Here is a 26402-nt window from a genome sequence, read left to right as displayed (position 1 = left end):
GATTTTATGAGCTATTGTGATAGCTTTTGAAATTTCAAAGCAAAAATGAGGATTTTTGTTGTTGTTGTTGTTTTAAAATATATGTACATGTACACACACCTTCAGGGAAACCATTTTTTGATGGATAGTCTTCACTGACCTGATTGTAAAAAACAGTGTCAAAGATTCAATAAAGAAATGTAAAGACTAAAAAAAAAATGTTTTCAGAGTTATTTTTAATATATACCTTAAAAAAATATATATATATACAAAATATAAATATAAATATTTGGGGTATTTGGTACCTAATGAAACTATTATTATAATTATTATATTGATTAAAAATTTGATGAGTGAGGTCTTATTTCATATTAAATTTGTTTTAAAAATTTTCACTGGATATACAAGTAGGTGTTCTACAATGTCTTGCCTTCTTCCTCTTATCTGCTAACTATGAATGATCTGTAAGGCTCTACATATACTTTCCCTTAGACCATGGGCTCTATTGGTTTTGTTTCTCATATTTAAGTTGGTAACTTTCAAATGTTTATCTCAAATACCTCTTTATGTATCCAGAATGTGAAAGAAAGGAAAGAATCAAGAGTTTCTTTTCTGAAGTAATTGATATTGCCACTTAACAAAATGGAGAAGACTGGGGGAAACAGGTAACGCAAGAAATCATAAATTATTATCTTTAAGATATTCATCAGACCCTTAAGTGAACCTACATATAGGTGGCTGAATATGAGAGTCTGGAGCATTATGGAGGATAATGCACACTGATGAACAGAATTTGGCAGCTTTCTTAAGTTACTCTCAGTGTTTTTTTTACACCGTAAATTCCCAGGATATTCAAAGTTTATATGTAAAGGCATACTATTTTTCTTTAAAAAGTAATGAGAATGTTCATAATTCCACAGATTGTGCAGTGGATCTCATCCCTGGTTGCTTTCTCAAAAAACTTTTTGTTTTTGGTACCCAGGGATTGAACCCAGAGGTGCTTAACATCCCCAGCCTTATTTATTTATTTATTTTGGTACCAGGATTGAACTCAGAAGTGGTTAACCACTGAGCCACATCCCCAGCTCTTTTTATATTTTATTTTGAGACAGGGTCTCGTAGAGTTACTTAGGGCCTCATTAAGTTGCTGAGTCTGGCTTTGAACCTCCTGCCTCAGCATCCCTAGCTGCTGGTATTACAGGTGTGCACCACAGTTGCTGGCTCTTGAAAACAAAAACTTATTTATTTTTTTAATGGGGTCTTGCTATATTGCTCAGGCTGATCCTGAATTTGTGAGCTTAAATTATCTTCCTGCCATAGCCTCCCAAGTACCTGGACCTACAGGCATGTACCACATCACCCAACTTTATGTTTTTAATTATATTCCTCTCTCCTTTATATTTATACTGTCTTTCAACTGATTTTTTGCTACTTTTAACATGCTCAAAGCCAGCCCATGTCTGTAATCCCTACAACTCAGGAGGTTGAGGCAGGAGGAAAGTTTGAGGTCAACTTGGGCAATTTAGCAGGACCCTGTCTCAAAATAAAAAATTAAAAGCACTAAGTATATAGGATCAGTGGTAAAGAAACTCTGTGTTCAATCCCCAATACCAAAACAAATTAAAAAACATGCTCAAATCTCTCTTTATTAAAAAAAACAAAAGAAAATAAAACCTTCCTCAGTAAACCATCATTCTCCCATTTCTCCCCATCTACCTTCTTACCTTTTCACAAATCTACCTAAGAGTGGGTTGGGTCTACACGGACACTCTCCATTCCATCCCTTACTATTGCCTCATCCATTCCAGTTTGGCACTGAGCCACATTTCTCCAAAACAGCATTTGCTTGAGTCACCAATGACTTAAATATGTTGCTAAATCAAACAGATTTTCATATAACCTCTCAGCAGTATCTGATATTCTTCATTTTTCCCCTCTTTGACATGCTGATAATGCCTATGACCACATAACCAAATGGCTCTCAAATGTACTGACTATACTTATATAACATTGGATAAAAATATAAAAAACATAAAGCATTTTCTTTGGGATATTTCAAAGGCACTAAAGTCCAAAAGTGTAATAGTCATTTTCCCCATAAATATGCTCTTAGTCCAGTCCTGTCTCATTTAATGGTACCAGTGTTCCAGTATTTATTTCAGCAAATCAGAAACCTACAGTCATTCTTAACACCTCCTTCTCTCTCCCTCCTCGTATCCAACTCATCACAAACCTGCAGATCCTACACCCTACACAATTCAGCAATCTATCCAATTCTTGCCATCTTCATTATAAAACTCTGATTCAAACTGCTCTCCATCTTTATCATAATGATGCTGATTCTTCTTTGGAACATAAAGTTTTTTCTATGGCTTATTAAGAACAAGTTTTTCAAAATGCAACCCCTACCCACCCTTCCCATTGCTCTAGAGATAAAAGAGAAACTTTGTATTGCCTACAGAAGGTTACTTGATTGGGTCTCCTTTTTCATTTCTCCAGATTTATCTAGTACCATATTCTTCAGGGTTTCTCATCTTACCTACCAGATTACAAGGTTTTGCCAGACAAAGTCTGTGCTTATCATTACATGGTCAGTTGTTTACAACACTGCCTACAACATAATAGATACTCAATAAATATCTATTGACCAAACATAAATGAATAAATATATGCACACCAAAAGACTAGTCAGCACAGGATCCAAACATTGGCTGAAGTATCTCAGGTAGTAAAACTACTGTAACTTATATATATATATTTCCCTTTATACTGATCTTTACAGTATACTTTCTAAAGCCAAAATATAAAATACTTTGTAAGTATTGGTGCTGTGTTCCACTCTACTTATACAGTTAGCTGAAAGCTGACTTTATCTTTTGGACAAACACTGCTTAAGAGCTCAATAATGTTCCCAATAATCAAAGTTCATGAAGATTATTTTGTTATAAATTTATCATGATTAAATGGCAATAAATCTGTCACCCTATTCCATCAATGATACTACATTAATTTCATTTAAAAGCTTCTTCTTTTAGTTATTAGAATGTCAGATATAGCTATATATTAAAATGATGTAAAAAATATAAAATTTAGATCATATAGAATAAAAGGTGAATTATGCCTTAACCACCCCCCATATCCTAATACCACACTCAGAGAAATCACTATTATTTTGTTTATAGCCTTCTACAGACCTTCCTCTGTGCATCTATGATGTTCTCCTCAGTATCTGCCAGGGTGGGAAAGGAAAAGGGTGTGGCACCAGGATCCCCACTATTACCAAAGTCTGTAGATGCTCAAGCCCCTTATGTAAAATAGTGTATCATTTGTGTACAACCTACACAAAACTTTAAATCACCAGTAGATTACTTATGATATCTAATACAGTTTAAATGCTATATAAACTGTTATTATACTGAATTGTTTAGGGAATAATAATATGAAAAAGTCTATACATGTTCAGTATAAACACAATTTGTTTTGAATATTTTCCATCTGTGGTTGGTTGAATTCACATTAGTGAAACCCACAGATCCAGAGGGTAGACTATATAGGTACATCTTTGCATATACATAGAAAAAAAATCTGGGGGCTGGGGATGTGGTTTACTGGTCCTGGATTCAATCTCCAGCAACACCACCAAAAAAAAAAAAAAAGAAAGAAAAAAGAAAAAGCTTTCTTCAATATATAATGTCTTAGATACCTTTCTACCTTAGCAGAAATATCTCTACTTCCTTCCTTTAAACAGTTCAGTTATACTACAAAACATTTAAAATTATGACTTTAGTAATAAGGATAATTTCCAACTTTTTACCACCATGAACAATCCTTATATAGCCTTCTGCTTTTCTTTTCTTTCTTTTTTTTTTTTTTTTGCTGTGCTCAGGATCAAACACAAGGACTTGTATTTTCTAAACATGTTAAATCAGGTTAGATAATGACAAACTGTCCTTAAAAATGACCACCTACTAATCACACTACTAGTCACTAGATAAAATACTTCTTGAAGGGGCAGCAGTAAGGAATGGCCTAACACCAATACGCAGTGCATATTCTAAAATAAGGGGCAAATACAATGGCATTTTAAAAGGTTTATTTCCAGACAATATTTCCTCCCCTTTCTTTCCCATTTTGGGTTTTGTCGTGAGATCTGACGGATCCCTTCCTTCTTGACATTTTCCATAATCCTGCTGAATGCTGAGTGATCACCTCCTTCTCTCTACTCCCACTATACTAGGTTCCTTTATCTCTTTCAGCATAGAATTGTCCCTATTTGTTTACCAACATGTCTCTTCTGCTAAGCCAATGGAAATCTTTCAGGACTGTTGACACCATTAGGGCAATTTTATTTGGGATGGCAGAGAGGCAGAACTGTTTTGTTCACTGCTTTATCCTGAAAACTGAAGATTCAATAAATATTTGTTGAGTGAATAAATGAATGAATACCCCAGTACAGTGCCTGACATACTTCAATTTTTGCCATATTACATTTTTGTGACAATGCTGGCTCGTGTGTGTCTGTGTGTGTGTGTGTGTGTGTGTGTGTGTGTGTGAGAGAGAGAGAGAGAGAGAGAGAGAGAGAGAGAGAGAGAGAGAGAAGACAGAGACAGAGACGAGGACTGAACCACAGGACACTTTATCACTGAGCTCCATCCTCAACACTTTTTCTCTTTTCTTTAAAGACAGGACCTTATTAAGTTACCAAAGCTGGTCTTGAACTTGCAATCCTCTTTCCTCAACCTCACGAGTAGCTGGGATTACAGGAGGGCACCATGACACCCTTTCTCTTTTCATTTTCTTCATGTGCGTAGCCCTTCATGTTTTTTTATTTTGAGACAAGGTCTCACTAAGTTGATTATGGTCTTGTAAAGTGCTGAGATTGGCTTTGAACCCGAAATCCTCCTATCTTAGCCCCCTGAGCTGCTGGGATTACAGGCTATCATACCTGGCACAGACAATGTCTTAATTAGAGCTCTTATTCTAAGAATATTCATGTTACACTTGTTAAGAGCAGATGCAAACAAATCCTAAAATTCACAAAAAGTAATAGATGGCCCTACTCATTTTCATAATCTGCTTTTGAATCATTTCCTAGAAATGTAAATTATATCCATGGGGGCTATCTGTGTTTATAACATGTGACTCCTAAACTTCAAATAAATTACTATTTTTTTTTGTACTGAGAATTGAACTCAGGGGCACTCAACCACTGAGCCACATCCCCAGCCCTATTCTGTACTTTATTTAGAGACAGGGTCTCACTAAGCTGCTTAGTGCCTCGCTAAGTTGTTGAGGCTGGCTTTGAACTCATGATCCTCCTGTCTCAGCTTCTGGAGCATGGGATTATAGGCATGCAACACAGAGCCCGGCACAAATAAATTACTATCTTAAATACTTTTTTTCTTTAGGAATTGAAAAAACCTATAAAGTTCTTATATACGTAATTATACTACAATATTAAGGTTCAAGGTTTTATAAAACTGTGTGTATGAATCAATATACTACATTTACAATTTCTGAATTTATATTAATGACTCACATAAAATATACTACTAAAATAATCTCTAAAGAATAAGAAACAATCCTTAAAGTATTAAAAATACAGTACTTATAACAACCCAATTTTCAAAATTTGGAACAAAATGCACTTTTCAAAACTCTAATCATGATTATTATCCTTAACATTTAATATCAATGGAAATAAAATATATTTGACTTACAATCAATAAAACATCACTGATTTAAATAAAATTTTATCATTCTTTTAATGAAATATGAAAGCAAACACTGATTGGAAAGACAATAAAGGTGATAAATTTTTAATATTTTGATAACTAAATAACTATACATATGACCTAGTGATAATAAACTAAATTTCAATTTCATGCTCATTACATATGCAGATACCATTTTATATAACTATACTACATATTTATGCAAAGTGATAATTAAATAGTATATGACCTTATTTTTCTATATTTTTTTAATTAAAATTCTTGAAGAAAAAAATCCTTCATTATTTTTAAAGGAAGAATCTCACTTTTTATTACCATCTATGTCTAGAAATATTAATGGCTAATGTTCTATTATGTTAACATTAAGGCTACAGATCAATTTTATACATGACTTTGTCTGGCTTTGCATTGTAAAAGAAATCTGTAGCTATTAATATATTTAAATAAATATTAAAAAAAATATATAAGAAGAAAAATCAAACTATCTTTTTCAAAAGTTCTTGATTGATACAGTTAAACTATAAGCTTAAAGTAACAAGGTCATTTATATATCTTGTATGTTCCTCTTATACAAACTTCAAAAAAGCAAAGAGAATAATTTAACTTACTTTTATGGATGAAGCAGCATATAGCATATCTTCCAGGGTGAAATGGCAACACTGGTTCAAGTATTCTTGGCAAAATTCTTGAATCAGCTGCAGGTTATATAGACTATCAGCCAAAGACATAGTTTCTTTCAAACAAATATCTTAAATAGAAAAAAAGCAAGGTAATGACTTTGGATTAATTTGACGAACATTTCATAATTAGTGATAGTTCAAATACCCAAATATATAGAATCTCTTTAATACACATTTACAGATAAAGTGATCATTACACAGAAAGTTCTCTACTCTCTTCCCCAGGGTTATATGTAAGTGTTCTTTTTTTTAAGCCTTCAATACTTATTAAATATTATGTTAAATATTTGTTACTATCTACATAAAAATATTTCACTGGAACACTTACCCTCTAATCTGACAACACCAGGACAGTAAAAATGAATAAGGGCAGCTAACGCACAGCCATCTGTACCATCCTTCAGCAAATTTTCTACCAATGGAATGCAAGGCAGTTGCTTAAGCAATGTTTGCTCTTTCCTATAACGAGCCTACAATATATATATACATAGAAAAGAGGGAGATAAAAATAAACAAGTACTAAGCAACATACAGGAAAAAAATTCAGAATTGAAGATTCTAACATATCAAATAGTAATATATAAACCAAGAGAAGTGATAACTATTCACCAATATCCTTCTTTTCTAAATAATACCAGAAATTACCAGTTAAATACACAGCAATAACAGTATAATTTCAAAGTTAAATATTTAATATAACATTATATTACTAATTCACATGAAATGACACTTTGGTTAAATACTTAAAAAGCATCACAAAACATATTTGGACATTTTATACCCAAATCACCAATTCTGTTCATTTGTAGATCACAAAGTTCATTTACTTTAATACTAAGACTTACTTTAGACTGAAAGTTCTTACACAGAAAGGCCAGAAGTTCTTTTTGTTTTTTGTTTTTGTGGTGCTAAGGACTGAGCTCAGGGATTCATGCATGCGAGGCAAACACTGCCACTGAGCTACATCTCCAGCCCTTGAAAGTTCTTAAATGGGAAGAGCAAAAAGTATTACTTGAGGAGAGAGAGTTACTAGAGTTATCAAAAAGGAGCAGGTAAAAGAATATACTATTCTTAAGAGAAATATGGAGATAAGAAACGCAACTTTGAAGAATAGTTATCAAAGCACCAAGATACTCTTCTGGTTCATCATTTCAATGGAGAAATAATACAAATAAAGTGCTAACAACTCTGAAACAAAAAACTCCCAATCCAGGTAACATTAACCAATATATAAATCGAGTATAAGGGTGCTCCCCCTCAAAAACAAAAGAAGACTTTGTTTTCTAAAGACTGTTTGGTGTGGCTGGATATAAGTTTTTATGAGAGCTCTCGAAAGAGGAAACATGCTGTATAACTGGTTAAGGGAACAAATGATTGAGTCAGATTACCTGGGTTCAGATCCTGGTTCTGCCACTTATTAGCTCTGTGATCTTGAACAAGTTACTTAAAACTCTATTTTCTCATTTTCCCCATCTGTGAAATGGGGATAATAACAGGACCTACTTCACAGAACCACTGGAGGATTAAATAAGATGATGGACATAAAGGGCTGTGCACACTGCTGGGCACACAGAGCAATCAATAAAGTTAGCTGTTAGTAGCTAGTAGCTCTCCTAAAGCCGAGAAATAGAATGTTCAAGATTTAGTGATGGTGAATATTAAAGTATTTTATTAGCAAAATGTATATAGGTGTTTAAATAGTCATTTTTAAAAGAGGTAATCGAGACTAATTTTATTTTTATTTGCATTTAAATTGCCATCACTATATTTTATAATTAAAATGTAATTATGAGAAATATTTTTGTAAGAATAAAATAGAAAAATTTATTGAAAAGAACATTTAACTATTTGGTGGTAAAATTACATGTTTTGAATGACATCCCTCAGAAAAACATACATTAATAAATAAAGAGATATTTATTTCTGCTTCTCTCTCACTGGCTACCCAAGGACAAGCTTCATGGAACATATTATCCTCTTGAAGATTTTTGGAAGAATTTATTCTTATTGATCAGTGAAAGCTAGACATCTATAGTCAATGGTATATTCCTAACTAGAATACCTATATTCAGAACATAATTACTTACATGAACTATATAGATTCTTTCAATACTGATTTTTACATAATCCTTAGAAAACTTCCTCACTTTGTTGCTAGGAGACAGTTTAAAAATCAACCATGAAAAGAGGAGAGGAGAGAAGTTAGAGGGAAAGAAAAAAAAAGGAATGAGAAAAAAGAAATCAACAGTAGCATTTTATTTATTAATTTATTTATTTTTGGAACTGGGATTGAACCCAGGGTACTCCAATACTCCTTCCCCAGTCCTTTTTATTTTGAGATAGGGTCTCAATAAATTGCTGAGACTGGCCTCAAACTTGGCAATATTCCTATCTCAGGCTTCTGGGTTGCTGGGATTACAGGTGTGGGCTACCATGCCTGGCTCAATCGATAGCATCTTCTAGCTTTAAGTTACCTTTCTTACCTTTAGTAAGCACTGTTCCAGATCTTTACCCTCTTTTCTTTGTTAGCTGGAATCAAAACAGTTTGCCTCTCAGACATCCTCTAAATTGGACTGGATTCAGTCCCAAACTTCCCAGATCTTTTCTAGGATTAAATTGTTTTTAGCCTATAATCTGAATTGAAATGAACCCATTACCAAGGGTCATGGAATAAAGAAGTGAATTGTGTGATTTATTCTGTTTCCTTCTGCCAAGCAGTACTTTTGGACAAGGTGTGTGTGTGTGTTTGTGTTTATGTGTGCATGTATGTGTGCATATATACAGCTTAACACACATGCGCAACTTCATATGGTGTTAGAAATAAATGTCTGTGATTTAGACTAGACAATCAGAAAATTATGAGTTGTGTGAGGATTATATTCTTGGAGAGACAAAAGGTAAACCAACTTTTAATTCTTGAGGTTATGCACAACTCTCAGTTTGTGTAGAGTTCAAGAAAATCATCCAGCCTTTTATACTTGAACATACTCTATGCTTTGTAAAATTCACTGAATGAAACTATTTCCTATTCTTTCTACAAACAAAACTTGGTATTTAAAAGGAGAATCACATTTTCTATGTCAACATTATGATATATTTCTAAATTATATTTTTATTCTTGTTGGTATAACTCTCAGACTTAATCCTGAAATATCAATTCTTCAAGTCAAATCAGAATTCAATACAGATTAGGTCCAATACTGTTGAGGACACAGAGAACTTTTTACTTTCTCATCACACAAAAGATTGTCCTCTATAATTCAGGCTTAACAGAAAATGACTCTGTCAAAAAGATACTTTAAAAATACAATTTATACAAGCAATTCAAATTTACTTAAAATTCATAACACTCTACATCTATTAGTTGTTTTTGTATTGGTTTTACTTACTTACTGAATGCGAATACTGATAAAGATTAGCAAAATGATGCTCTTTAAATTATTTTAAAAATTTCTAATCTAAATTTTGGCTAGATCTACTATCTTTCCATTTTATAGTATGATCAAATATCTTTTTTTTTTTCTTTTTGGTGCTGGGGATTGAACCCATAGCCTTGTGCACGCAAGGCAAGCACTCTATCAGCTGGGCTATTCACCCAGCTTCATGATCAAATATCTTAAAGCCAAATCTCTATTCAGTCACTAACAGAAATATATGAAATGATTATACCAGCAAGATATGAACAATATCATTCTACAACTGCAATTCTGGAAAGCAAATTGAAGTAGCTGGGCAAACTTACTGGAACCAGTTTCCAAAACCATTTGGAAGGAGACTTCAGAGGAAGCAGCAGAAAAAAGGTAAAAGCAAAAGGTAAAGGGAAAATTCATCAGAATTATTTTCAATTAACAAATTACAGTAGAGTTTCTGATAGTGGAGTTCCAAGTTTATAATTCTCAGAACATTTTTTCACATGCTAATTAATTACTTCAATTAAGAAGATAAAGGTTCCTAATAATAAAGATTACCACCTTCTTCTAAGATATATAGAAATTCATTTTTGGATACTCAGGATATGCTTGCTGCATATTTTGAAAAAAAAAAAAAGAATTTTATTTCTGAGTTTTGGAATCACATGTCATACTGAAAATAAAAATAAATAAATCTATATCACATAAGGTAAGCAAAACAATTCTAGGGCTAGATCTTCAAATCAGCCCTCACAAATAGATAACATTTCCTTAGATTTTTCTTACAGCACTGGAAGAATGACCTTATTGACTTTGATGCATGTATGTTAATCTTAACACATATGTTAATCTACCATTTAACAGAAAATTTTGGGCAGTTGCAGTTATAATAGCCTCAAAAAGTATAAGAACAGGATCAAAGAGCAGGAAGCCACTGAAAATGTGTCAAAGTTCCCAATCTTTTGTTATTTTTAGACTAGAAGAATCCATTGCATAGAAACTAGTAGTAAGAAATTACTGTGGACTATTCCCAATAGTAGATATGTAAAAGTTTCAGATATAATGGTTTAAGTTACTCCAAATTTCTTATAAAATATTTAATTAGATTTTTTCACTAATTCAAACTGTTTTGGCCTTTCTTCTACCTCTTCATTGGTCTAAACTGGTAGTAGCATCCTATTAGGGAAAAAAGGAAAACCATATAGATTGGCCAATTGAAGTAAAAATGACCAAAACAAATAAAGTCCTAGAAGAACAAATATTTATTCTATACAAGCTTATATACACAGCCTTCAAAACTTCAAATACATAACACAATTTCCTTGCTGAAGAGCAACTGCATTTCTGAAATGACCAGCAATAATCCCCTTCTTTAGTTCCTAGGAAGGTACTGGTAAAACTGCAACCCTGAGTCCTGTTTTAAGATGTAAAAGTAGTTATGAGAAACAAGGGTTTTCAAAAACCACAGGTAATAGGTAAAAACTTTTATTAAGTCTCTGTGTATGGCAGGGACTAATCTGGCAAGTCCAGATTTTTTTGTAGCAATTGTAATGGATCAAGCAAAAAGTAAAAATATATTGATGTTGGAAGTCTAAATTCTCATTGTGGAAGGGAGAGTCAGATATGGAATAGGGGAAAGAAAGAAAAAAGAACTCTGTAAAATTGAACTGGAATCAGGAGTTTAAATATGAGCTCATGATCATATATTTTTAAGTTTATTTCTGAGCTCTCTGCTGAAACAGCCTAGAAGTAATGGCACTCCACTAGCAATGAGAAGCTTAGTGCCCAGATTTTATAGTTTATAAATACTGTTCTCCAAAGGAATCAGGACTTCTTGGAGAAATGTCTGATTCCAGAGATATGGTAAGGAAGCTACAAAATGTGCTTTAAACATCTTGTAAAGCCAGGGAATTAGGAAGGACAAAGGGTATAGGATTCAGTTTGAAGGGGCTCCCACTGGCCAAATATGAGACAATTTAGGCATCAAAAAAAAAAAAATACAGTCAATTCTAGGGCTGAGGCAAGGCAAAACAAGATGGAATATCCTGTAGTGCCAAAAAGTAATGAAGAGTTCAAAAAACAAAAGGATAGGACATATCCAACCTGAAAGATCTCCCTAAAGGCAAAACATGGAAATGGTAAGCGACAAAATAAATAATGCAGCACTGTATTATAACTCAAAGTATAAAACAAATATGGATGAGTCCACGCAGATATATATAAATAGCAGAAAATAAACATATCAACATAAATCTTCCTTAAGAAGAAATCCAAATGAATATTCAGATAAAACTAATCTCACCATTCAGGGAATGAACTTCTCTCCCCACAAATTGGAACAGATTTAGTGACTCATTTCCAAAGAACAGAGTATCAGAGGGAAAATGGTAACTTTTTAATTTTATTTTTTGTGGTGCTGGGGATTGAATCCAGGGCTTTGTGCATGCTAGGCAAGCACTTTGCCAATTGAGGTATAACCCCAGCTCTGGAAAATGGTAACTTTATAATAGAGAAACTTCACAAACACTACCTTACGGATCAAGATTAACATCACCAGTGATAAATCATGTAACTATCATGTACTCTCAATATGACTGATATTTGTGATATTCTATAAAAAAAAACAAACCCCTGTAACTTCAATCTAATCGTAAAAAATATCAGACATACCCAAATTATGGGACTTTGTACAAAACATGTAACCAATATTTAAAAAGGATATTAGTAGGAAAACTGGTGGAATCTAAATAAACTCTATAGTGCAGGCAATACAATGTACCAAAGATACTTTTTCAGTGTTGACAAATGAGCCACAATTATGTAAGATGTTAACATTACCGGTAAATAGGTAAAGCTACATCATCTTTGAAAATTCCCTATGAACCTAAAATTATCCCCAAGTAAATTTATTTATAAAATAAAAACACAAAAACAGAAATTGATTTTGACCCATTAAATAAAATAAGAATCCATTAGTTAAAATAACAGATAGGTCAATTCTTGCTTATAACAGAATATTGACTAATAAATAGAAAAGAAATAAAGGAGATAGAATATTGCCATTTTGTAACAATTATGGTAAAATTTATTCAGGTGGATATCATCAATGAATGTTAAATCTAGATGAGGGGGGTAACTCTGAAGAGAAACAAGATATTTACAGTATCAAATTATCTCCTCTAAAATCATTTTTGAAAACGGAAAATAATAACCATGTAGTCAAGGAACAAGACAATATTTTAACTGATCAAAATTAACATAATTTAAATAATTATGAATGTAATGCACTCCACTATTGTCATATATGTAAGAAATAAATAAAAAAGAAAAAATTAACATAATTTAATATAGGCAAATGAATATAATATGCTTCTGGATACAATACTGCAAGAATTACACAATTTACATAGTGCTTCAGACTGGAAAGCGCATCCTTAATCTAATTATGAGGAATTATCAGAAAAAAGGAAATCAAGGAGTATTCTGTTAAAATGACCTGTATTCTTCAAAAATGTAAAGGCCATGACAACTGGAGACATGACAAGTAAATACTAAATTAATGATCTCAGACTGAATCTTGTAATTGAAACAACATATTATGAAGTACCACTGATGAAATGGTAATATAAACTGTAAGTTACATTTAAGTATTATGTTGACATTAAATTAAATCCAAATATTTAAAAATGAATAACACTCTTGTTATTTGTTTACTCACTCACTTATTCAACAAGTATATAGTGGTGATGTAAATAAACAGTTTTGTTCTTAGGAAATATATATTGAACTATTAATAAGTAAAGGGGCATGATATATGCAGGCTTCTTTCAAATGTTCTAGAAAACTTTACATATGTGAATATGTATATGCACACATGTGTGTGGAGAAAGAACAATAAAACAAACTGATGAATCTGGGAAAAGAGTTCATTAGTCTTTTTTTTTTTTTTAAATTCTTCTTGAAACTTTTTATAAGTCTAAAATTATTTCCAAATAAATGTTCCTAAAAAGTTATGTCTATAACAATTCAAGTCTTTGTATGGTCTTATGTTCCAATCCACAAGATTATCAATCTATAAAGCTATTGGAAAAATGGTTATATAACACTCTTATGCAAAGATTAAAATCCTGGTGACATATCTGAATACAAAAAAAAAAATGTTTAAAAAGCCAAATTCCTTAGTTAACTATACTACACAAGTTGAGAACTAAATAGGGACATATTCTAGATTGGGGTATTACTTTTCCCATAAGAGCAAGAAAATTTTTAACAAGAGAAAAGGTATAAAAAATAAGTATAAAAAAAGAAAATGCATTAGCCCTGGTCAAAGAAGCCCATACAAGGATAGATGTGTAATCACAGAACAATATCTTAGGAATAGGATTCTATCAAGTACTAAAGTTATAGGTTACAAACCAATGCTTTCCAAGTATGCTCCAAAGAACACTAATTCCACGGGACATTAATTAGTAAGTAGCTCAAATTCCAAAAAGTTCCACTGTTAGGTAACAGAGCAAGATTTCTTTCTCTAGTTTATTCTGTGACATTGTTTTCCTTCATAATAATTACCCGTATATGCAGTAGGACTATGTGAAATTAACACTCATTTTCACAAAGATTTTAATAATGAAAAAAAGGTAAAACTTATTTGAATTATGAAGGTTTAAATGCTGTGTATGTGCTAACATAAAAATGTGTACTAATCCAAATATTTAAAAATGAATAACAATCTTGTTATTTGTTTACTCACTCATTCAACAAGTATATTAATATGTATATTATATGGTTAATATGTACAACTGCATGGGGTTAAGTGCTATGAAAAAGTCAAAACAATGTAATACAAGTAGTATCTAGATTGCATAGTTTTTCTTAAAGGTTATTCAATCTGGTTGTTTGAAATACAAATGCCATTTTTTTCCACAGAGATAATGTTTACTTGGTCCTATCTATGTCAGCATATAAAATTCTCATTAGTTTTTAATGTATGTATAATAGATTAGAAGTTAACTATTATATATAATAAATAAGATTTCTATGGAAAAATTTCATTAGTGTTAAAATTTAGAATGACACCACCTTAGCCTTATACCTAAGAGCTAGGAACAAAAGTGAGGGGCAGAATTCTATACAACTCCAAGGCAAAGGTTTGAACTCCTACTTTATGAAAAAAAGAAGGGAGGGAAACTAATGGTTAAAGACTTGGGGATTTGAGAAGAAAGAGACAGGGACAGAAGTTGAACAAAGGCAGGAAAATGAAATATGTAATCTAGAGGAAAAAAGAAGAACTCCTTTAGGGGAAAGGACTTCAACAAAGTTAACATGAAGAAGGCAGAAAGCACATTTTCAGAAACTAGTCTGTAAGTTAGATGGGGTAAATTACTGTGATCCCAAAACATTATATTAAAAATTTAGGTGGTGCTCCACTCAATTTTTCTATTGAATTTGGTACAGTTAAAAAGTTTCCTTTCCTTTGTTTTCTCTTTAGGTCGGTCGGTACCAATGACCAATAAGAAAAGCTCAAAATGAATAAAAGGACTGTAATGAGAAGACCTAAATAATTAAAATAGAAAACAGGGCCTCTGAATATTTACAATTTCTTATATCTCAGTTCTAGTATTATACATGTTTAAAGCACACTTATTACAGTGTACTTGAAAATGCTGTGCACAAAAAACAATTCAGTTTTCAAACAAGAAAATTTTAGAAGTTTATTTGAGAATTTTTAAATAATGAATCTATGCTAATGATTGATTCTTTACAGAAAAAATCATATTGCTCAACTTGAAATTCCAGGAATATTGTTTTGAAGGTTAATCTCACAGCAAATCATTATAAAGGTTAATATATTCAAAATTGTTCTCTTGTTATTTTTGCCAGAAGAACCTCAAAAATTAAGAACTAGTCATCAAAAAATTTTTCACAGACATTACCCAGTTAAACTTCATTGCATGAATCTACTGGCATGGCTTCCTAAGGTATATTTAACAGTACTAAAAATACTTAATAACGTTACTATTAATAATTCCTAAAACAGCACATATGTCAACAAACACAAACATGTAATATAGAGTATCACACAAAACACTTTTTTTATTGAAATTATACCTTTTGACCTCCAGGAGTTTCAACTGTGTGATGTTCTTTCAGTTTTTGTTCTTGTTCCATTATGTCTTTCAAATGTTCATTTACCTTAATATAAAAACAGTAATTTGAGTTTATATTCAAACATAACAATAAAATAACATGTACCTTACAATGCCTATGGTCGGATTCCTAGTGTCAAATATGAGTACCATTCAAATGAAGAAAATTTCATTTTCACAACCATAAAAAAAAATCTTACAGGTGGTTTTATTTGATATTCTGAAATTTATTAATTAATCTGTCAAATACTTTGTTGAGCAAGTACTAATGCTAGAAACTAGAAAGAAAAGGTAATTGAAAATGTTGATTTTAATGCTTAAGTTGCTTACATTTTTAAAACAAAAAGTTTACAATCTGTTTTACAACTAGGAAATGAATAATATATTATGATCATTAAAATTAAATGTTTTTATTATCAATAGAAAACATTATAAATCGAGTTCTTAAGCTGTGATTTTACAAACATGTCCTTCATAAGGTCAAGGGTAAGTTTCAGTGCAGTCATAAAGCCAAGTTAAAACACAAACTTTTGCATTTAGGAACTTTCTGGGGAGAAGGCCTCATTTAACACATCAAATTACTAAAGTAGCCTATAATCCTAAAACATTAAGCCATAGTATGTCTAGTGAATAAGTTATTTCTTGAAGGGACTTTAGATAATTCTGGATTTCCAATTAATGATTTTTAAGGTCACTTTGGTAGCAATATATAAAACTTTAAAAACAGCACGCTAGAAAATATTAATGACATTGGCTACCAAACTTTCAGTCCCCACTTTGTTTCTGGTTCCTGGGAACTGTCTTTTCTTTCTTTGAACTCAGCTCTGTACTAGAAAAATTTTCTAATTAACTTTAACAATCATCTAGGTGGAACAGTCTGACATGGTGCCAAAATCACTAATATTTTCTGCTTTGATAATGTATGTGTATAAGGCAGCTTTATAGCTCCCATGCATCTTAAAGCATTTTGGACTATTAACCAATGAGGGGAGAAGAAGAATACAGGACTAAAACCTGACAAGGTTTATTATTATTATTATTATTATTACTATTATTATTATTATTTTAAGTTAAAAAAGAAATGCTTTATAATTCACTGACAAGTAGTTATAATTAATCTGTCAGTTTGTAGATTATCTTCATTATTTTTAGATTTTTTTATCCAATTCTGTCCAAAAAGCAAACCAGTCACAAATTAACATTTTAAACCACTACTCATGTATTTATCTATTTTCACATACAATAGATAATTCTAAATGTTGGTTATATGCCAGACACTGTACTAACTGGTTAGGGATAAAATAGAACACAAAGCTAAATTGGTCCTTATCCTCATAAAGCAAGGGGGGGGGGAGGAAGAGGAGGAAGAGGAGGAGGAGGAGGAGGAGGAGGAGGGGGAGGAGGAAGGAAAAATACTTGGTGTGTCTGAATAACTAAATGAAGAAAAATATGACTAGAATGTAGTGAACTCAAAGGGCTTACAAGATGAGACTGAAAGAGAGGTAGGACTGAGTAATATAAACTTCCAAATTACGTGTCCCTTTGCATGATTTAATGACTTAACATAATCTTATCTTCTGTGATTTTGTTGTTTTATTTTTAAGTTTAAATTCATTTTAGTCACTTATGTTGATAATTATTTTAGCCCTAAATACTCCTAGTTTTCTACAACAAATTTTATACTCGTGGACAAGTTATGGGGGCGGGGGGATTAAATTAGGCTGAGACAAAAATAAGATCAGAAGGAAATATACCAAATTTGAGAGGCAAGGGTATAGTCATAATGGGAATAAATAATGAAGTAAGGGCTGGTAGACTAGAACAAAGAAAAAATATACACTGAGATTTGGGTTGAATCAAGTGGTTTTAAACTTAATTGAAAAACTGAAAAGGGTCGATACAACTGCATAAAATGGTGAACATTCTTAATTGACTTCCTTCTTTGTGTAGATTTCTAAAGTTCTCAAGTGTCTAGCTTAATTTTGTAAGCTTAAATCACCTTTTACTTAATGTTTATTAAATAACATCTCTTTGCCAAACACTGTCTAGTCTAGGCCCTTGAACTGAAAAGAAAAAAAAATGGTCATAGTATCTATCCTCAAGTAAAATATTCAAGTAAGAAAGATGGATTTTAAAAAATTAAATGACTCGGCAAAGTAACTAGTAACTCTGTAAAGTGCTATGTAAGGAAGAGAAAGAGTGTTAGAATAGAAAATAAGAGTTGACAGGTGCCTACTTTAATAGGGTTGTGAGGAAAAAGGTGCTATCCAAGCTGAGAAGTGATGGAGCAGCAGCACCAACCTGTGCAGAAAGGTTGGGAGATAAGCTGCCCATAAACAGCAAGCATCATGGTCCAGGGGTTATAAAGGCTATACAGCTGGAATGAAGTGAGGGAATGAGAAAGAGGAAAGTAGCCATGCCTGCTTCAGAGACAGCAATTATTATAAAGTCTGAACAGAAAACACAAAGCAGGGCTTGGTAGATTAGTGGTCAGCACATCCTTAGCATGTGCAAAGCCCTAGGTTCACTCTTAGTAGCCTTTCCCTGGAAAAGAGATATAAAGCAATTGTTGGAGGTACTGGCAAACAACCAAAAGCAAACAGAAACAATAAAGAATTCAGTTTTAGAAAAAAAGGGTAAACACTGAATAAAATCCATGTTTATACTGTCCTCTCAACAATTCATAACAGCACAGAGTAGCAGAAACTCAATCAGAAAACTGTAGCCTTGTTGGCTTGAAGAACCATGGAAGAGCCAGGTGCGATGGTGCCTGCCTGGCTCAGAAGGCTGAGGCAGGAGGATATTGACTTCAAAGCCAGCCTCAGCAAAAGCAAAGTGCTAAGCAACTCAGTGAGACCTTGACTCTAAATAAAATACAAAATAGGGCTGTGGATGTGGTTCAGTAGTCCAGTGCCCCTGAGTTCAATCTCCAGTAACAAAAAAAAAACAAACAAACAAACAAACAAACAAACAACAATCAAGAAAGAGCCACACATGGTGGCACCTGCTTGTAATCCCAGTTACTTGGGAGGCTGAGGCAGGAGAATCACAAGTTCAAAGCCAGTCTCAGCAAGTCACTGAGGCCCTAAGCAATTTGGGGAGACCCTGACTCAAAATAAAACACGCAAAAAAGGGCAGGGAATGTGGCTCAGTGGTTAACCATCCCCCTGGGTTCGATCCCTGGTACAAAAAAAAAAAAAAGAAAAAAAAATCAAGAAAGGAAGAAAAACTGGTATTATCAGTGTGGCTGTATAGAAAGTAAGAATATCCTGGAGAAAGATGACACTATTAATGGGGAGATCCAAAACTGGCATATAAACTAACTTAAAAATTTTGGCTGCAACTATACACATATAGGAAAGACTCCAAGGAGCTCAGGGAGAAAAAAAACTGCCGAGTGAAAGAAGGAGCCACTGCTGGGAAAATGGTTTAGTGTTCAATTCTCCCCAAGCTGAGGAGGCCCTAGTATACACCTTGGGTTTTCCACCAGAACTTCAAAAGGGTGGCTTATGTTTCAGTTAAGGACAGAGAGTTATCTGTTGGATTTGTCAGCATGGAAAACTCAGTTGATCAATGTAAGAACAATTTAGGATAACAATGGGGGTGGAATAGGGAAAAAAGGAGGTTAATGAATGAATAAGTAACTCTTAAGAGGTCCTGATCTTGGAAGAAATGAGGGTTGTATCTGGATAGGGGAGTTTTGTTTAGTAGAATGGGAAACGAGAGCAAGATTATAGTCACAGAAGAATGATCCAAGGAAGTGAGAATGAGATGAAATAGGAGAGTAAAGGAATAACAGGGTGGTCTGTGGAAAAGCAACGTTAGTTATCACCTAGAGCATCTTAGAAACCTAGACTCTCCAGGTCCACCCCAGTCCTACTGAATCAGAGCCTGTATTTTTACAAGTGCACAGGTGATTCTTATGCACATTAAACTGGGAGACCTGAAGAGAAACAATGATCCTGGCAAAAGGAAGAAGGGAGTTTTAAAGCAACAAGTAGTGGGAAGTCCCTTTGACAGAAAGAGGGAAATTTTCTCTAATCTAACAGTAGAGGCGGGAAAAGAGAAATAATGAATACTGATGCAGAAAGGTTTAGAGACTTGGTTGTAAGAAGAGATAATTCCCATTGAGTGGCTTCCCATCTCTGGTCTCAAAAATGGATGATGTAAGTAAGGAAGCTAAGCTGACAGCAGTAGATAAATTGACAGTAACAGGGAAAAGGTTCCAGAAAGTCTGAGGATTAGAGAAAGCATTCTTTCTCTAAAGCTGAGGAATGGAGAAAAATATCACTGAAGATGAATAAATAAGAGAATTTCAGGGGCAGAATATTAAGTGGGTCTTCTATATTGGCACAGATATTATAGATAATGATGATAGATATGATCATTTTAAAATTAAGCTTCTTATGACAAACCACATATAAATATTCAGGGAAGGACACCAGAATATAAAACTTATTTTTAAATCTGTTCAGTGTTTGTTCACAAATCAGGCTTAAATTTTTCTATGGTGATAGTTGTAATTAAAAAGTAGATCAAGAGGAATTAACTATGTAAAGTGACAAAGGGAGTGATAAATTGATGACTTAAACATCTTCAATGCACAACTACAGGTCCATAAAAAATTCCAAGAAAAAGAATCCACAATCAATATGATTCTGTGCAACTTGATAACCTATCCCCCCTAATCAGACATGTATGAAAGTTATTTAATTCCAGTATTCCTACTGAATACTGTGTATATTTTCCATCCTGAATTATCTGAATTTTGTAATAATGTCTTATGAACTAGATTAATCATTAAATGCAGTTATAGATACTGCTGAATATTAAAACATCTATTTTTATCATTTTAGCTTTGTAATTTTTTTTAAGTAAACTGCACATCTTCAGCTTTCACTTTGATTTAAAATAAAAAGTAATGGAATGGGAATGTATAATTTAAAATTTCACTTTTTCGGTTATTAGACTAATTGTTACTCAAACAAATATAATCCTACCTTATTTATCCAGTACATAACAGCATCTTCAATATCATAGGGTAGATCTGTGGCTTGAAAAAATGCTGAATACTGTTGAGCACATGCAATTACTTTTTCTATACTGACCATTTCTACAGTATAAGCCATCATTAAGGTATCTATCATGGCCAAATGTGCACTCTGTAAACACAAAAGAACAAATAGTTTAAAAATTATACTAAAACTGTGTTTATACATTTTAAACTATCAATATGTCCTAACAAATGACATGTAAAACTAAAGACTACAGAAAACTGGCCTTAAAAAGAAAGCATAAATCATTCATGCTAAAGATAAGTTAACTGAACCAAATTAATTTACTACAGAAATACTTACTGAGGATTTACGTTAAGATATTCATTATCTTCTATTCAAAAGATGCTTTTATTCCTCTTCCTTCCCTTCCCCAGTACTAGGGATTGAACCCTAAGGTCCTCTACCATTGAGCTATATTGCCAGTCTTTTTTATTTTTTGAGACTGGGTCTCACTAATTTTTTCCATCCTGATCATCATTTCCTTATACATCATTTACAAAACAATTGTAGAGTCACCTTTGATACCTTTTCTCATTTTTCAGATCCACATAGTAGAAATGTACAGACTCTACTTCTAAAATGTTTCTCAAGTCTCCTTCTCATTCTGATTGCTACACTTCCAATTCAGACTATAAATATTTCTCACACCTAAACAAGGAAAAAAAATCTTTAATAGATTGTCCTGTCTCCAATTTCCTAATCATCTAATTCATCCAGAACAGGACTTCAAGTTTTTCCTCTGGCTTTTCTTTTTTCCTTGATTTTTTTCCAGACACTACAAAAGTAAATAAAGTGGATAGTGCCCCTCTTTCAGTTCAACTCCCCCAGCAATATCTTCACTTTAATATGTATTTTTACAAAACCTTAATGTCAAATAGGTATAACATTTCCATTGTTTCCAATTTTTGACATTACAAACAATGCTACAACATTATTTTTCCAGGAATAATTGTAGTTAAAGTGCTACTGGGTCCGAGGGTAACCATATTTAAAGTTTTGATAACTGCTAATCAGCTCTCTAGAAAGGTTATACCAACTTTACCACCAAGAATGTTACCAGTATGCCTGTTTCTCCACATTTTTGCCAACATTAGATATTATTCACTTTTTTATTTGTGTCTCTTATAAAAGGTTAAAAGATTCCACTTTTTTTTTTTTTTTGCAATTCTCTGATTATTACTGGGCATTATTTTATGTGGTTAGCAACCATTTGTTATTTCTTCTTTGGAAAACTGAATGCTCATATTTTTTTGCTTATTCATTCCTTTGGAATGTTTATCTTTTTAAGAATTAATCATATACTAGGCACATTAACACTGCCATTCAAGTAGCAAATATTTTTTTTCCTAGTTTTTCTTGGTAATATCTGTCAACCTCAATGTTTTCATTTATGTCTTTGAAGTTTATACCATGTTTACAAAGGTGTACTTCATCCTAAGAATACAGAATATTTAGGAGAAAGCAGATGCTTTGTCTGAAGCAAAAAACTTCATACCTGCAATCATAAAACCAATGGTAATTCCTACTTACAAAGTAATTTACCTGTATTTTTCTATTACTTTAAAACCAAATGGAATTTATTTTTGAAGATATTATAAAGTAGGAACTAGATGCTTTTTCAAATCAGAGACTGCATCATATCATCAGTACATAAAATCTACCCATTTTCTACCTAATAGTCTAAACTTCTTAACAGAGGTAAAGCTCTAATGAACTCATTTATATTTGTCAGTCTACCTGATAATTTATCAATTTTCTTCCCCATCTATTCAAAACAGTCACATAAGACTGCTGTTACCAATTTTCAAATTTCTGTGTCCTGACTTCTTGTTGCCCTCCATACAATACAGACTAAGTGATGTCACTGGTTTGAATGTTACTTCCATTGTGAAGCTCTTCCTGTTCCCTTTCCAATCAAAATGTCTCATTCTTAAAAACAAAATAGAAGTATAGATACAGATTATTATTGAATATTGTCTATGCTTGCATGAGATTCTGAATTAATTATTTGAAGTAAGGCATGGACTGTGGTATTTTTAAACAACTCATCTGATAATGCTAATGAGCAGGCAGGGATGGAACCCACTAATTTATCTCATCTGTTTATAGTCACCTGAATATGACTCTAATACTCTAAGTTGACAGTAAGACTCCTGAGGGCAAGGACATTGTCTTGTTATATTCTTATTCCCTACATTTAACAAAGTGTCTGGCAACTAGCAGAGGCGGAAGGGAAAAAAAAAGGAAAGAAGTAAGCTTATTAGCTACTATAAACTGAAGAGCTGGCTTTACTCTGGAGTTTGAAGAAATGAATTCTGACTGTATAAGGAGGTAGTGGGTGTAGTCTCTGAAAAACTTAGCAATATGTATGAGAAAGCAGATGCTTTGTCTGAAGCAAAAAACTTCATACCGGCAATCATAAAACTATTGATAACTCCTACTTACAAAATAATTTATGTGCCAGATGGCGTGTGAAATATTTTATTACTGTATTACCTCTTTCACTTCAAATATTTTTTGAACTAAGATTGATAAGAATAGACAAAATACACTTTATAATCCTCAGAACTCTCAGAAGGAAGTATTGCATTTCAGCTGGGCATGGTAGTACATGCCTGTAGTTCCAGCTACTCAGAAGGTTGAGGCTAAGGATCCCTTGAACTCAGAGTTCTAAATCAGCCTGGACAATGCAGCCAGACCCAGATGCTTAAAAAAAGAAAAAACAACACATTCTATACACGAGGAATCTGAAGTTTAAAAATTTAAATAGTTTGTCCAAACCTACGTGCTCTATTGTAATCATGCAGTTAGCAGGAGCTAACTCATTTATTTGCAAAGAAAAAAATATTTTTTTGGAAATAATAAACACATATAATAAGTAAGCAACAAAATTAAACACTAATAACTATTTCAAATTAAAATAATATCTTCACATTCTACCCCCTCCATGAAATCTTTTCCAGACTGCAAATCAACATTTGAAAACATTAAAAAGCAAAACGTGGGCTGGAGATATAGTTCAGTTGGTAGAGTGCTTGCCTTACACGCACAAGGCCCTGGGTTCAATCCTCAGCACCACCAAAAAACCCCAAAAAAACAAAAAAAAGTGTTTTTAGCAAAGACATCGAAAAACACCAAGAGTCATAAAAAAAACTCATATACTCTTAGGATTCATCTTGGCAATTTGTTCTTAACAGATACATGAAAGGGGGAAAATAGCTATATAAATGAAAATGATCATTATGATATTTTACAACAAAAATAATGTAAACATTCAACCATAATGAGTAATTTATGATCTATTTAGCTATTTTACAATAGGTGAATATATATATATAATATAATATTGATTGGAAAAAAGAGATATTATGATGATGTTGTATGTACATATATAGGTATAGATACATGGGAAGCAGGAAGGAAAAAGGAATGAATAAAAGTAAAACTTACAAAATAATTTTTTTAGCATGTAAAATATAGACATATAATCTAAAATTTACTTCAAAAATTAGGATAGAATAATAAATACTAAATATAATTAATAACATTTTTAGAATGAACCTCATTTTGCTGATAAATACACTTTGTAAATTAAAAAATTAATTTTATTATAATTATTTCCATATGATATTCACTCACTTTAAGATCTCTCACATTTTTTTTAAACACATGTGCTGAAGCAATTGTTTTTTTGTTTTTTTTTGTTTTGTTTTGTTTTGTTTTGAGAGAGAGAGAGAAAATTTTTTTAATATTTATTTTTTAGTTTTTGGCGGACACAACATCTTTGTTTGTATGTGGTGCCGAGGATCGAACCTGAGCCGCACGCATGCCAGACGAGCATGCTACCGCTTGAGCCACATCCCCAGCCCCAAGATCACTCACATTTTACTATGTTTTTCAATACTTAATATACAAGATGGTGGTGAATTGAAAAACTTATGTATAAGAGAAAGTATATACATAATGGATCTAGAAAAGATCAATATTTAAAAAAAACTCAAGGCCAAAATCATTTTGGAGCTATTGACTATAATACACATTTACTTTCTTACTAAAGCAAAGTATTAAGATCAGAATAATAATACGCAACACTGAGTATTATATGCCATGTACTGTGTTCAGCATCTTACTGCTGTCATATACTATTTTCACTATATAAAGTTTTCAGCATGTTAAGTTTTCAGTATTTGTATTAAACTTATTGAATACAAAATAACCCTGAGAGATAAACACTATTTTACCGATGTGGACAGTGTGTAACCAGCTTCAAAGTTTACACAACTAGGAGGAAATGGGATTCAAACTTAGAAGTCTGGATTCAGAACCCATATCATCTCACATCACACTTGCAAAATTAATAGAAACATCCTATACCATCACTATCTGTACCACAGTAGGAGGCAACAGCAGCAATAACAGAAGCAATAGTGTATTTTCAGGCCACCAGGTGGCAGAGCAGAACATAACATCTAAAAGCAGCAGTTCAAAGATGGGTTACTGAAGAAAAAGGGAAAGAATGATGGGTTCCAGGAAGGAAGGACGGAAGGAAGGAAGGAAGGATCAATAAGTAGAATGCCGTTAAACTAAAAAGCTTCTGCACAGCAAAGGAAACAATTAAGAGTGTGAAGAGAGAGCCTACAGAATGGGAGAAAATCCTGGCTAGCTACTCCTCTGATCGAAGATTAATATTCAGAATATATAAAGAACTAAAAACATTTAACTTTAGAAAAATAACCCAATTGATAAATGGTCAAAAGAACCAAATAGAAACTTCTCAAAAGAAAAAACACTAATGGCCAACAAATAGATGAAAAAAATGTTTGGTATGTGTTAAATTTTCTATTCTCATACCAACTGTGGAATAATATATCTCTTTTTTTAACTTGTTTATTTATTTTTATTTGAGCTTTACAGTTATATATAGTAGCAATCAGGAAAATGCAAATTAAAACTATACTAAGATTTCATCTCACTCCAGTCAGAATAGCAATGATCAAGAATACAAGCAACAATAAATATTGACAAGATTGTAGGGGAAAAGGTATACTTGTATATTGTTGGTGGGACTGCAGACCAGTACAACTACTCTGGAAAGCAGTATGGAGATTCCTCAAAAAATTAAGAATATAACCATATGATCTAGCTATCCCACTCCTTGGTATTTTCCCAAAAGATCTAAAATTGGCATACTAGAGCACTACAGCCACCTCAGTGTTTACAGCAGCACAATTCACAATAGCTAAATTATGGAATCAACCCAAATACCCGTCAATAAATGAATGGATTAAAAGATTGTGATACATACATACAACACACACACACAAAATGGAGTTCTATTCAGCCATTAAAAAAATGAAATTATGGCATTTGCTGGTAAATGGCTGGAATTGGAGGA

General features: G+C 32.6%; 1 protein-coding gene across 13 annotated transcripts in view; it reads right to left on the bottom strand.

The window, feature by feature from the left end:
- Positions 1 to 26402, bottom strand: part of Camsap2 (calmodulin regulated spectrin associated protein family member 2) — a 93734-nt gene that overhangs the window by 21362 nt on the left and 45970 nt on the right. For 10 of the 13 annotated variants that reach the window (XM_078022547.1, XM_078022550.1, XM_078022551.1 and 7 more), the window contains 5 exons: positions 20951 to 21112; positions 15913 to 15996; positions 10137 to 10169; positions 6723 to 6864; positions 6323 to 6462 (listed from right to left, as the gene is read on the bottom strand). In XM_078022547.1, the coding sequence (XP_077878673.1) occupies positions 6323 to 6462; positions 6723 to 6864; positions 10137 to 10169; positions 15913 to 15996; positions 20951 to 21112 (561 nt within the window). The remainder of the gene's footprint in view (positions 1 to 6322; positions 6463 to 6722; positions 6865 to 10136; positions 10170 to 15912; positions 15997 to 20950; positions 21113 to 26402) is intronic. The other 3 variants (XM_078022549.1, XM_005330376.5, XM_005330374.5) reach the window with 1 other exon arrangement.

This window comes from Ictidomys tridecemlineatus, chromosome 10, assembly GCF_052094955.1.
Source record: "Ictidomys tridecemlineatus isolate mIctTri1 chromosome 10, mIctTri1.hap1, whole genome shotgun sequence".
NCBI lineage: Eukaryota > Metazoa > Chordata > Mammalia > Rodentia > Sciuridae > Ictidomys > Ictidomys tridecemlineatus.
The sequence above is the reverse complement of the archived record's forward strand: the minus strand, read 5'-3'. Positions and strand labels throughout refer to the sequence as shown.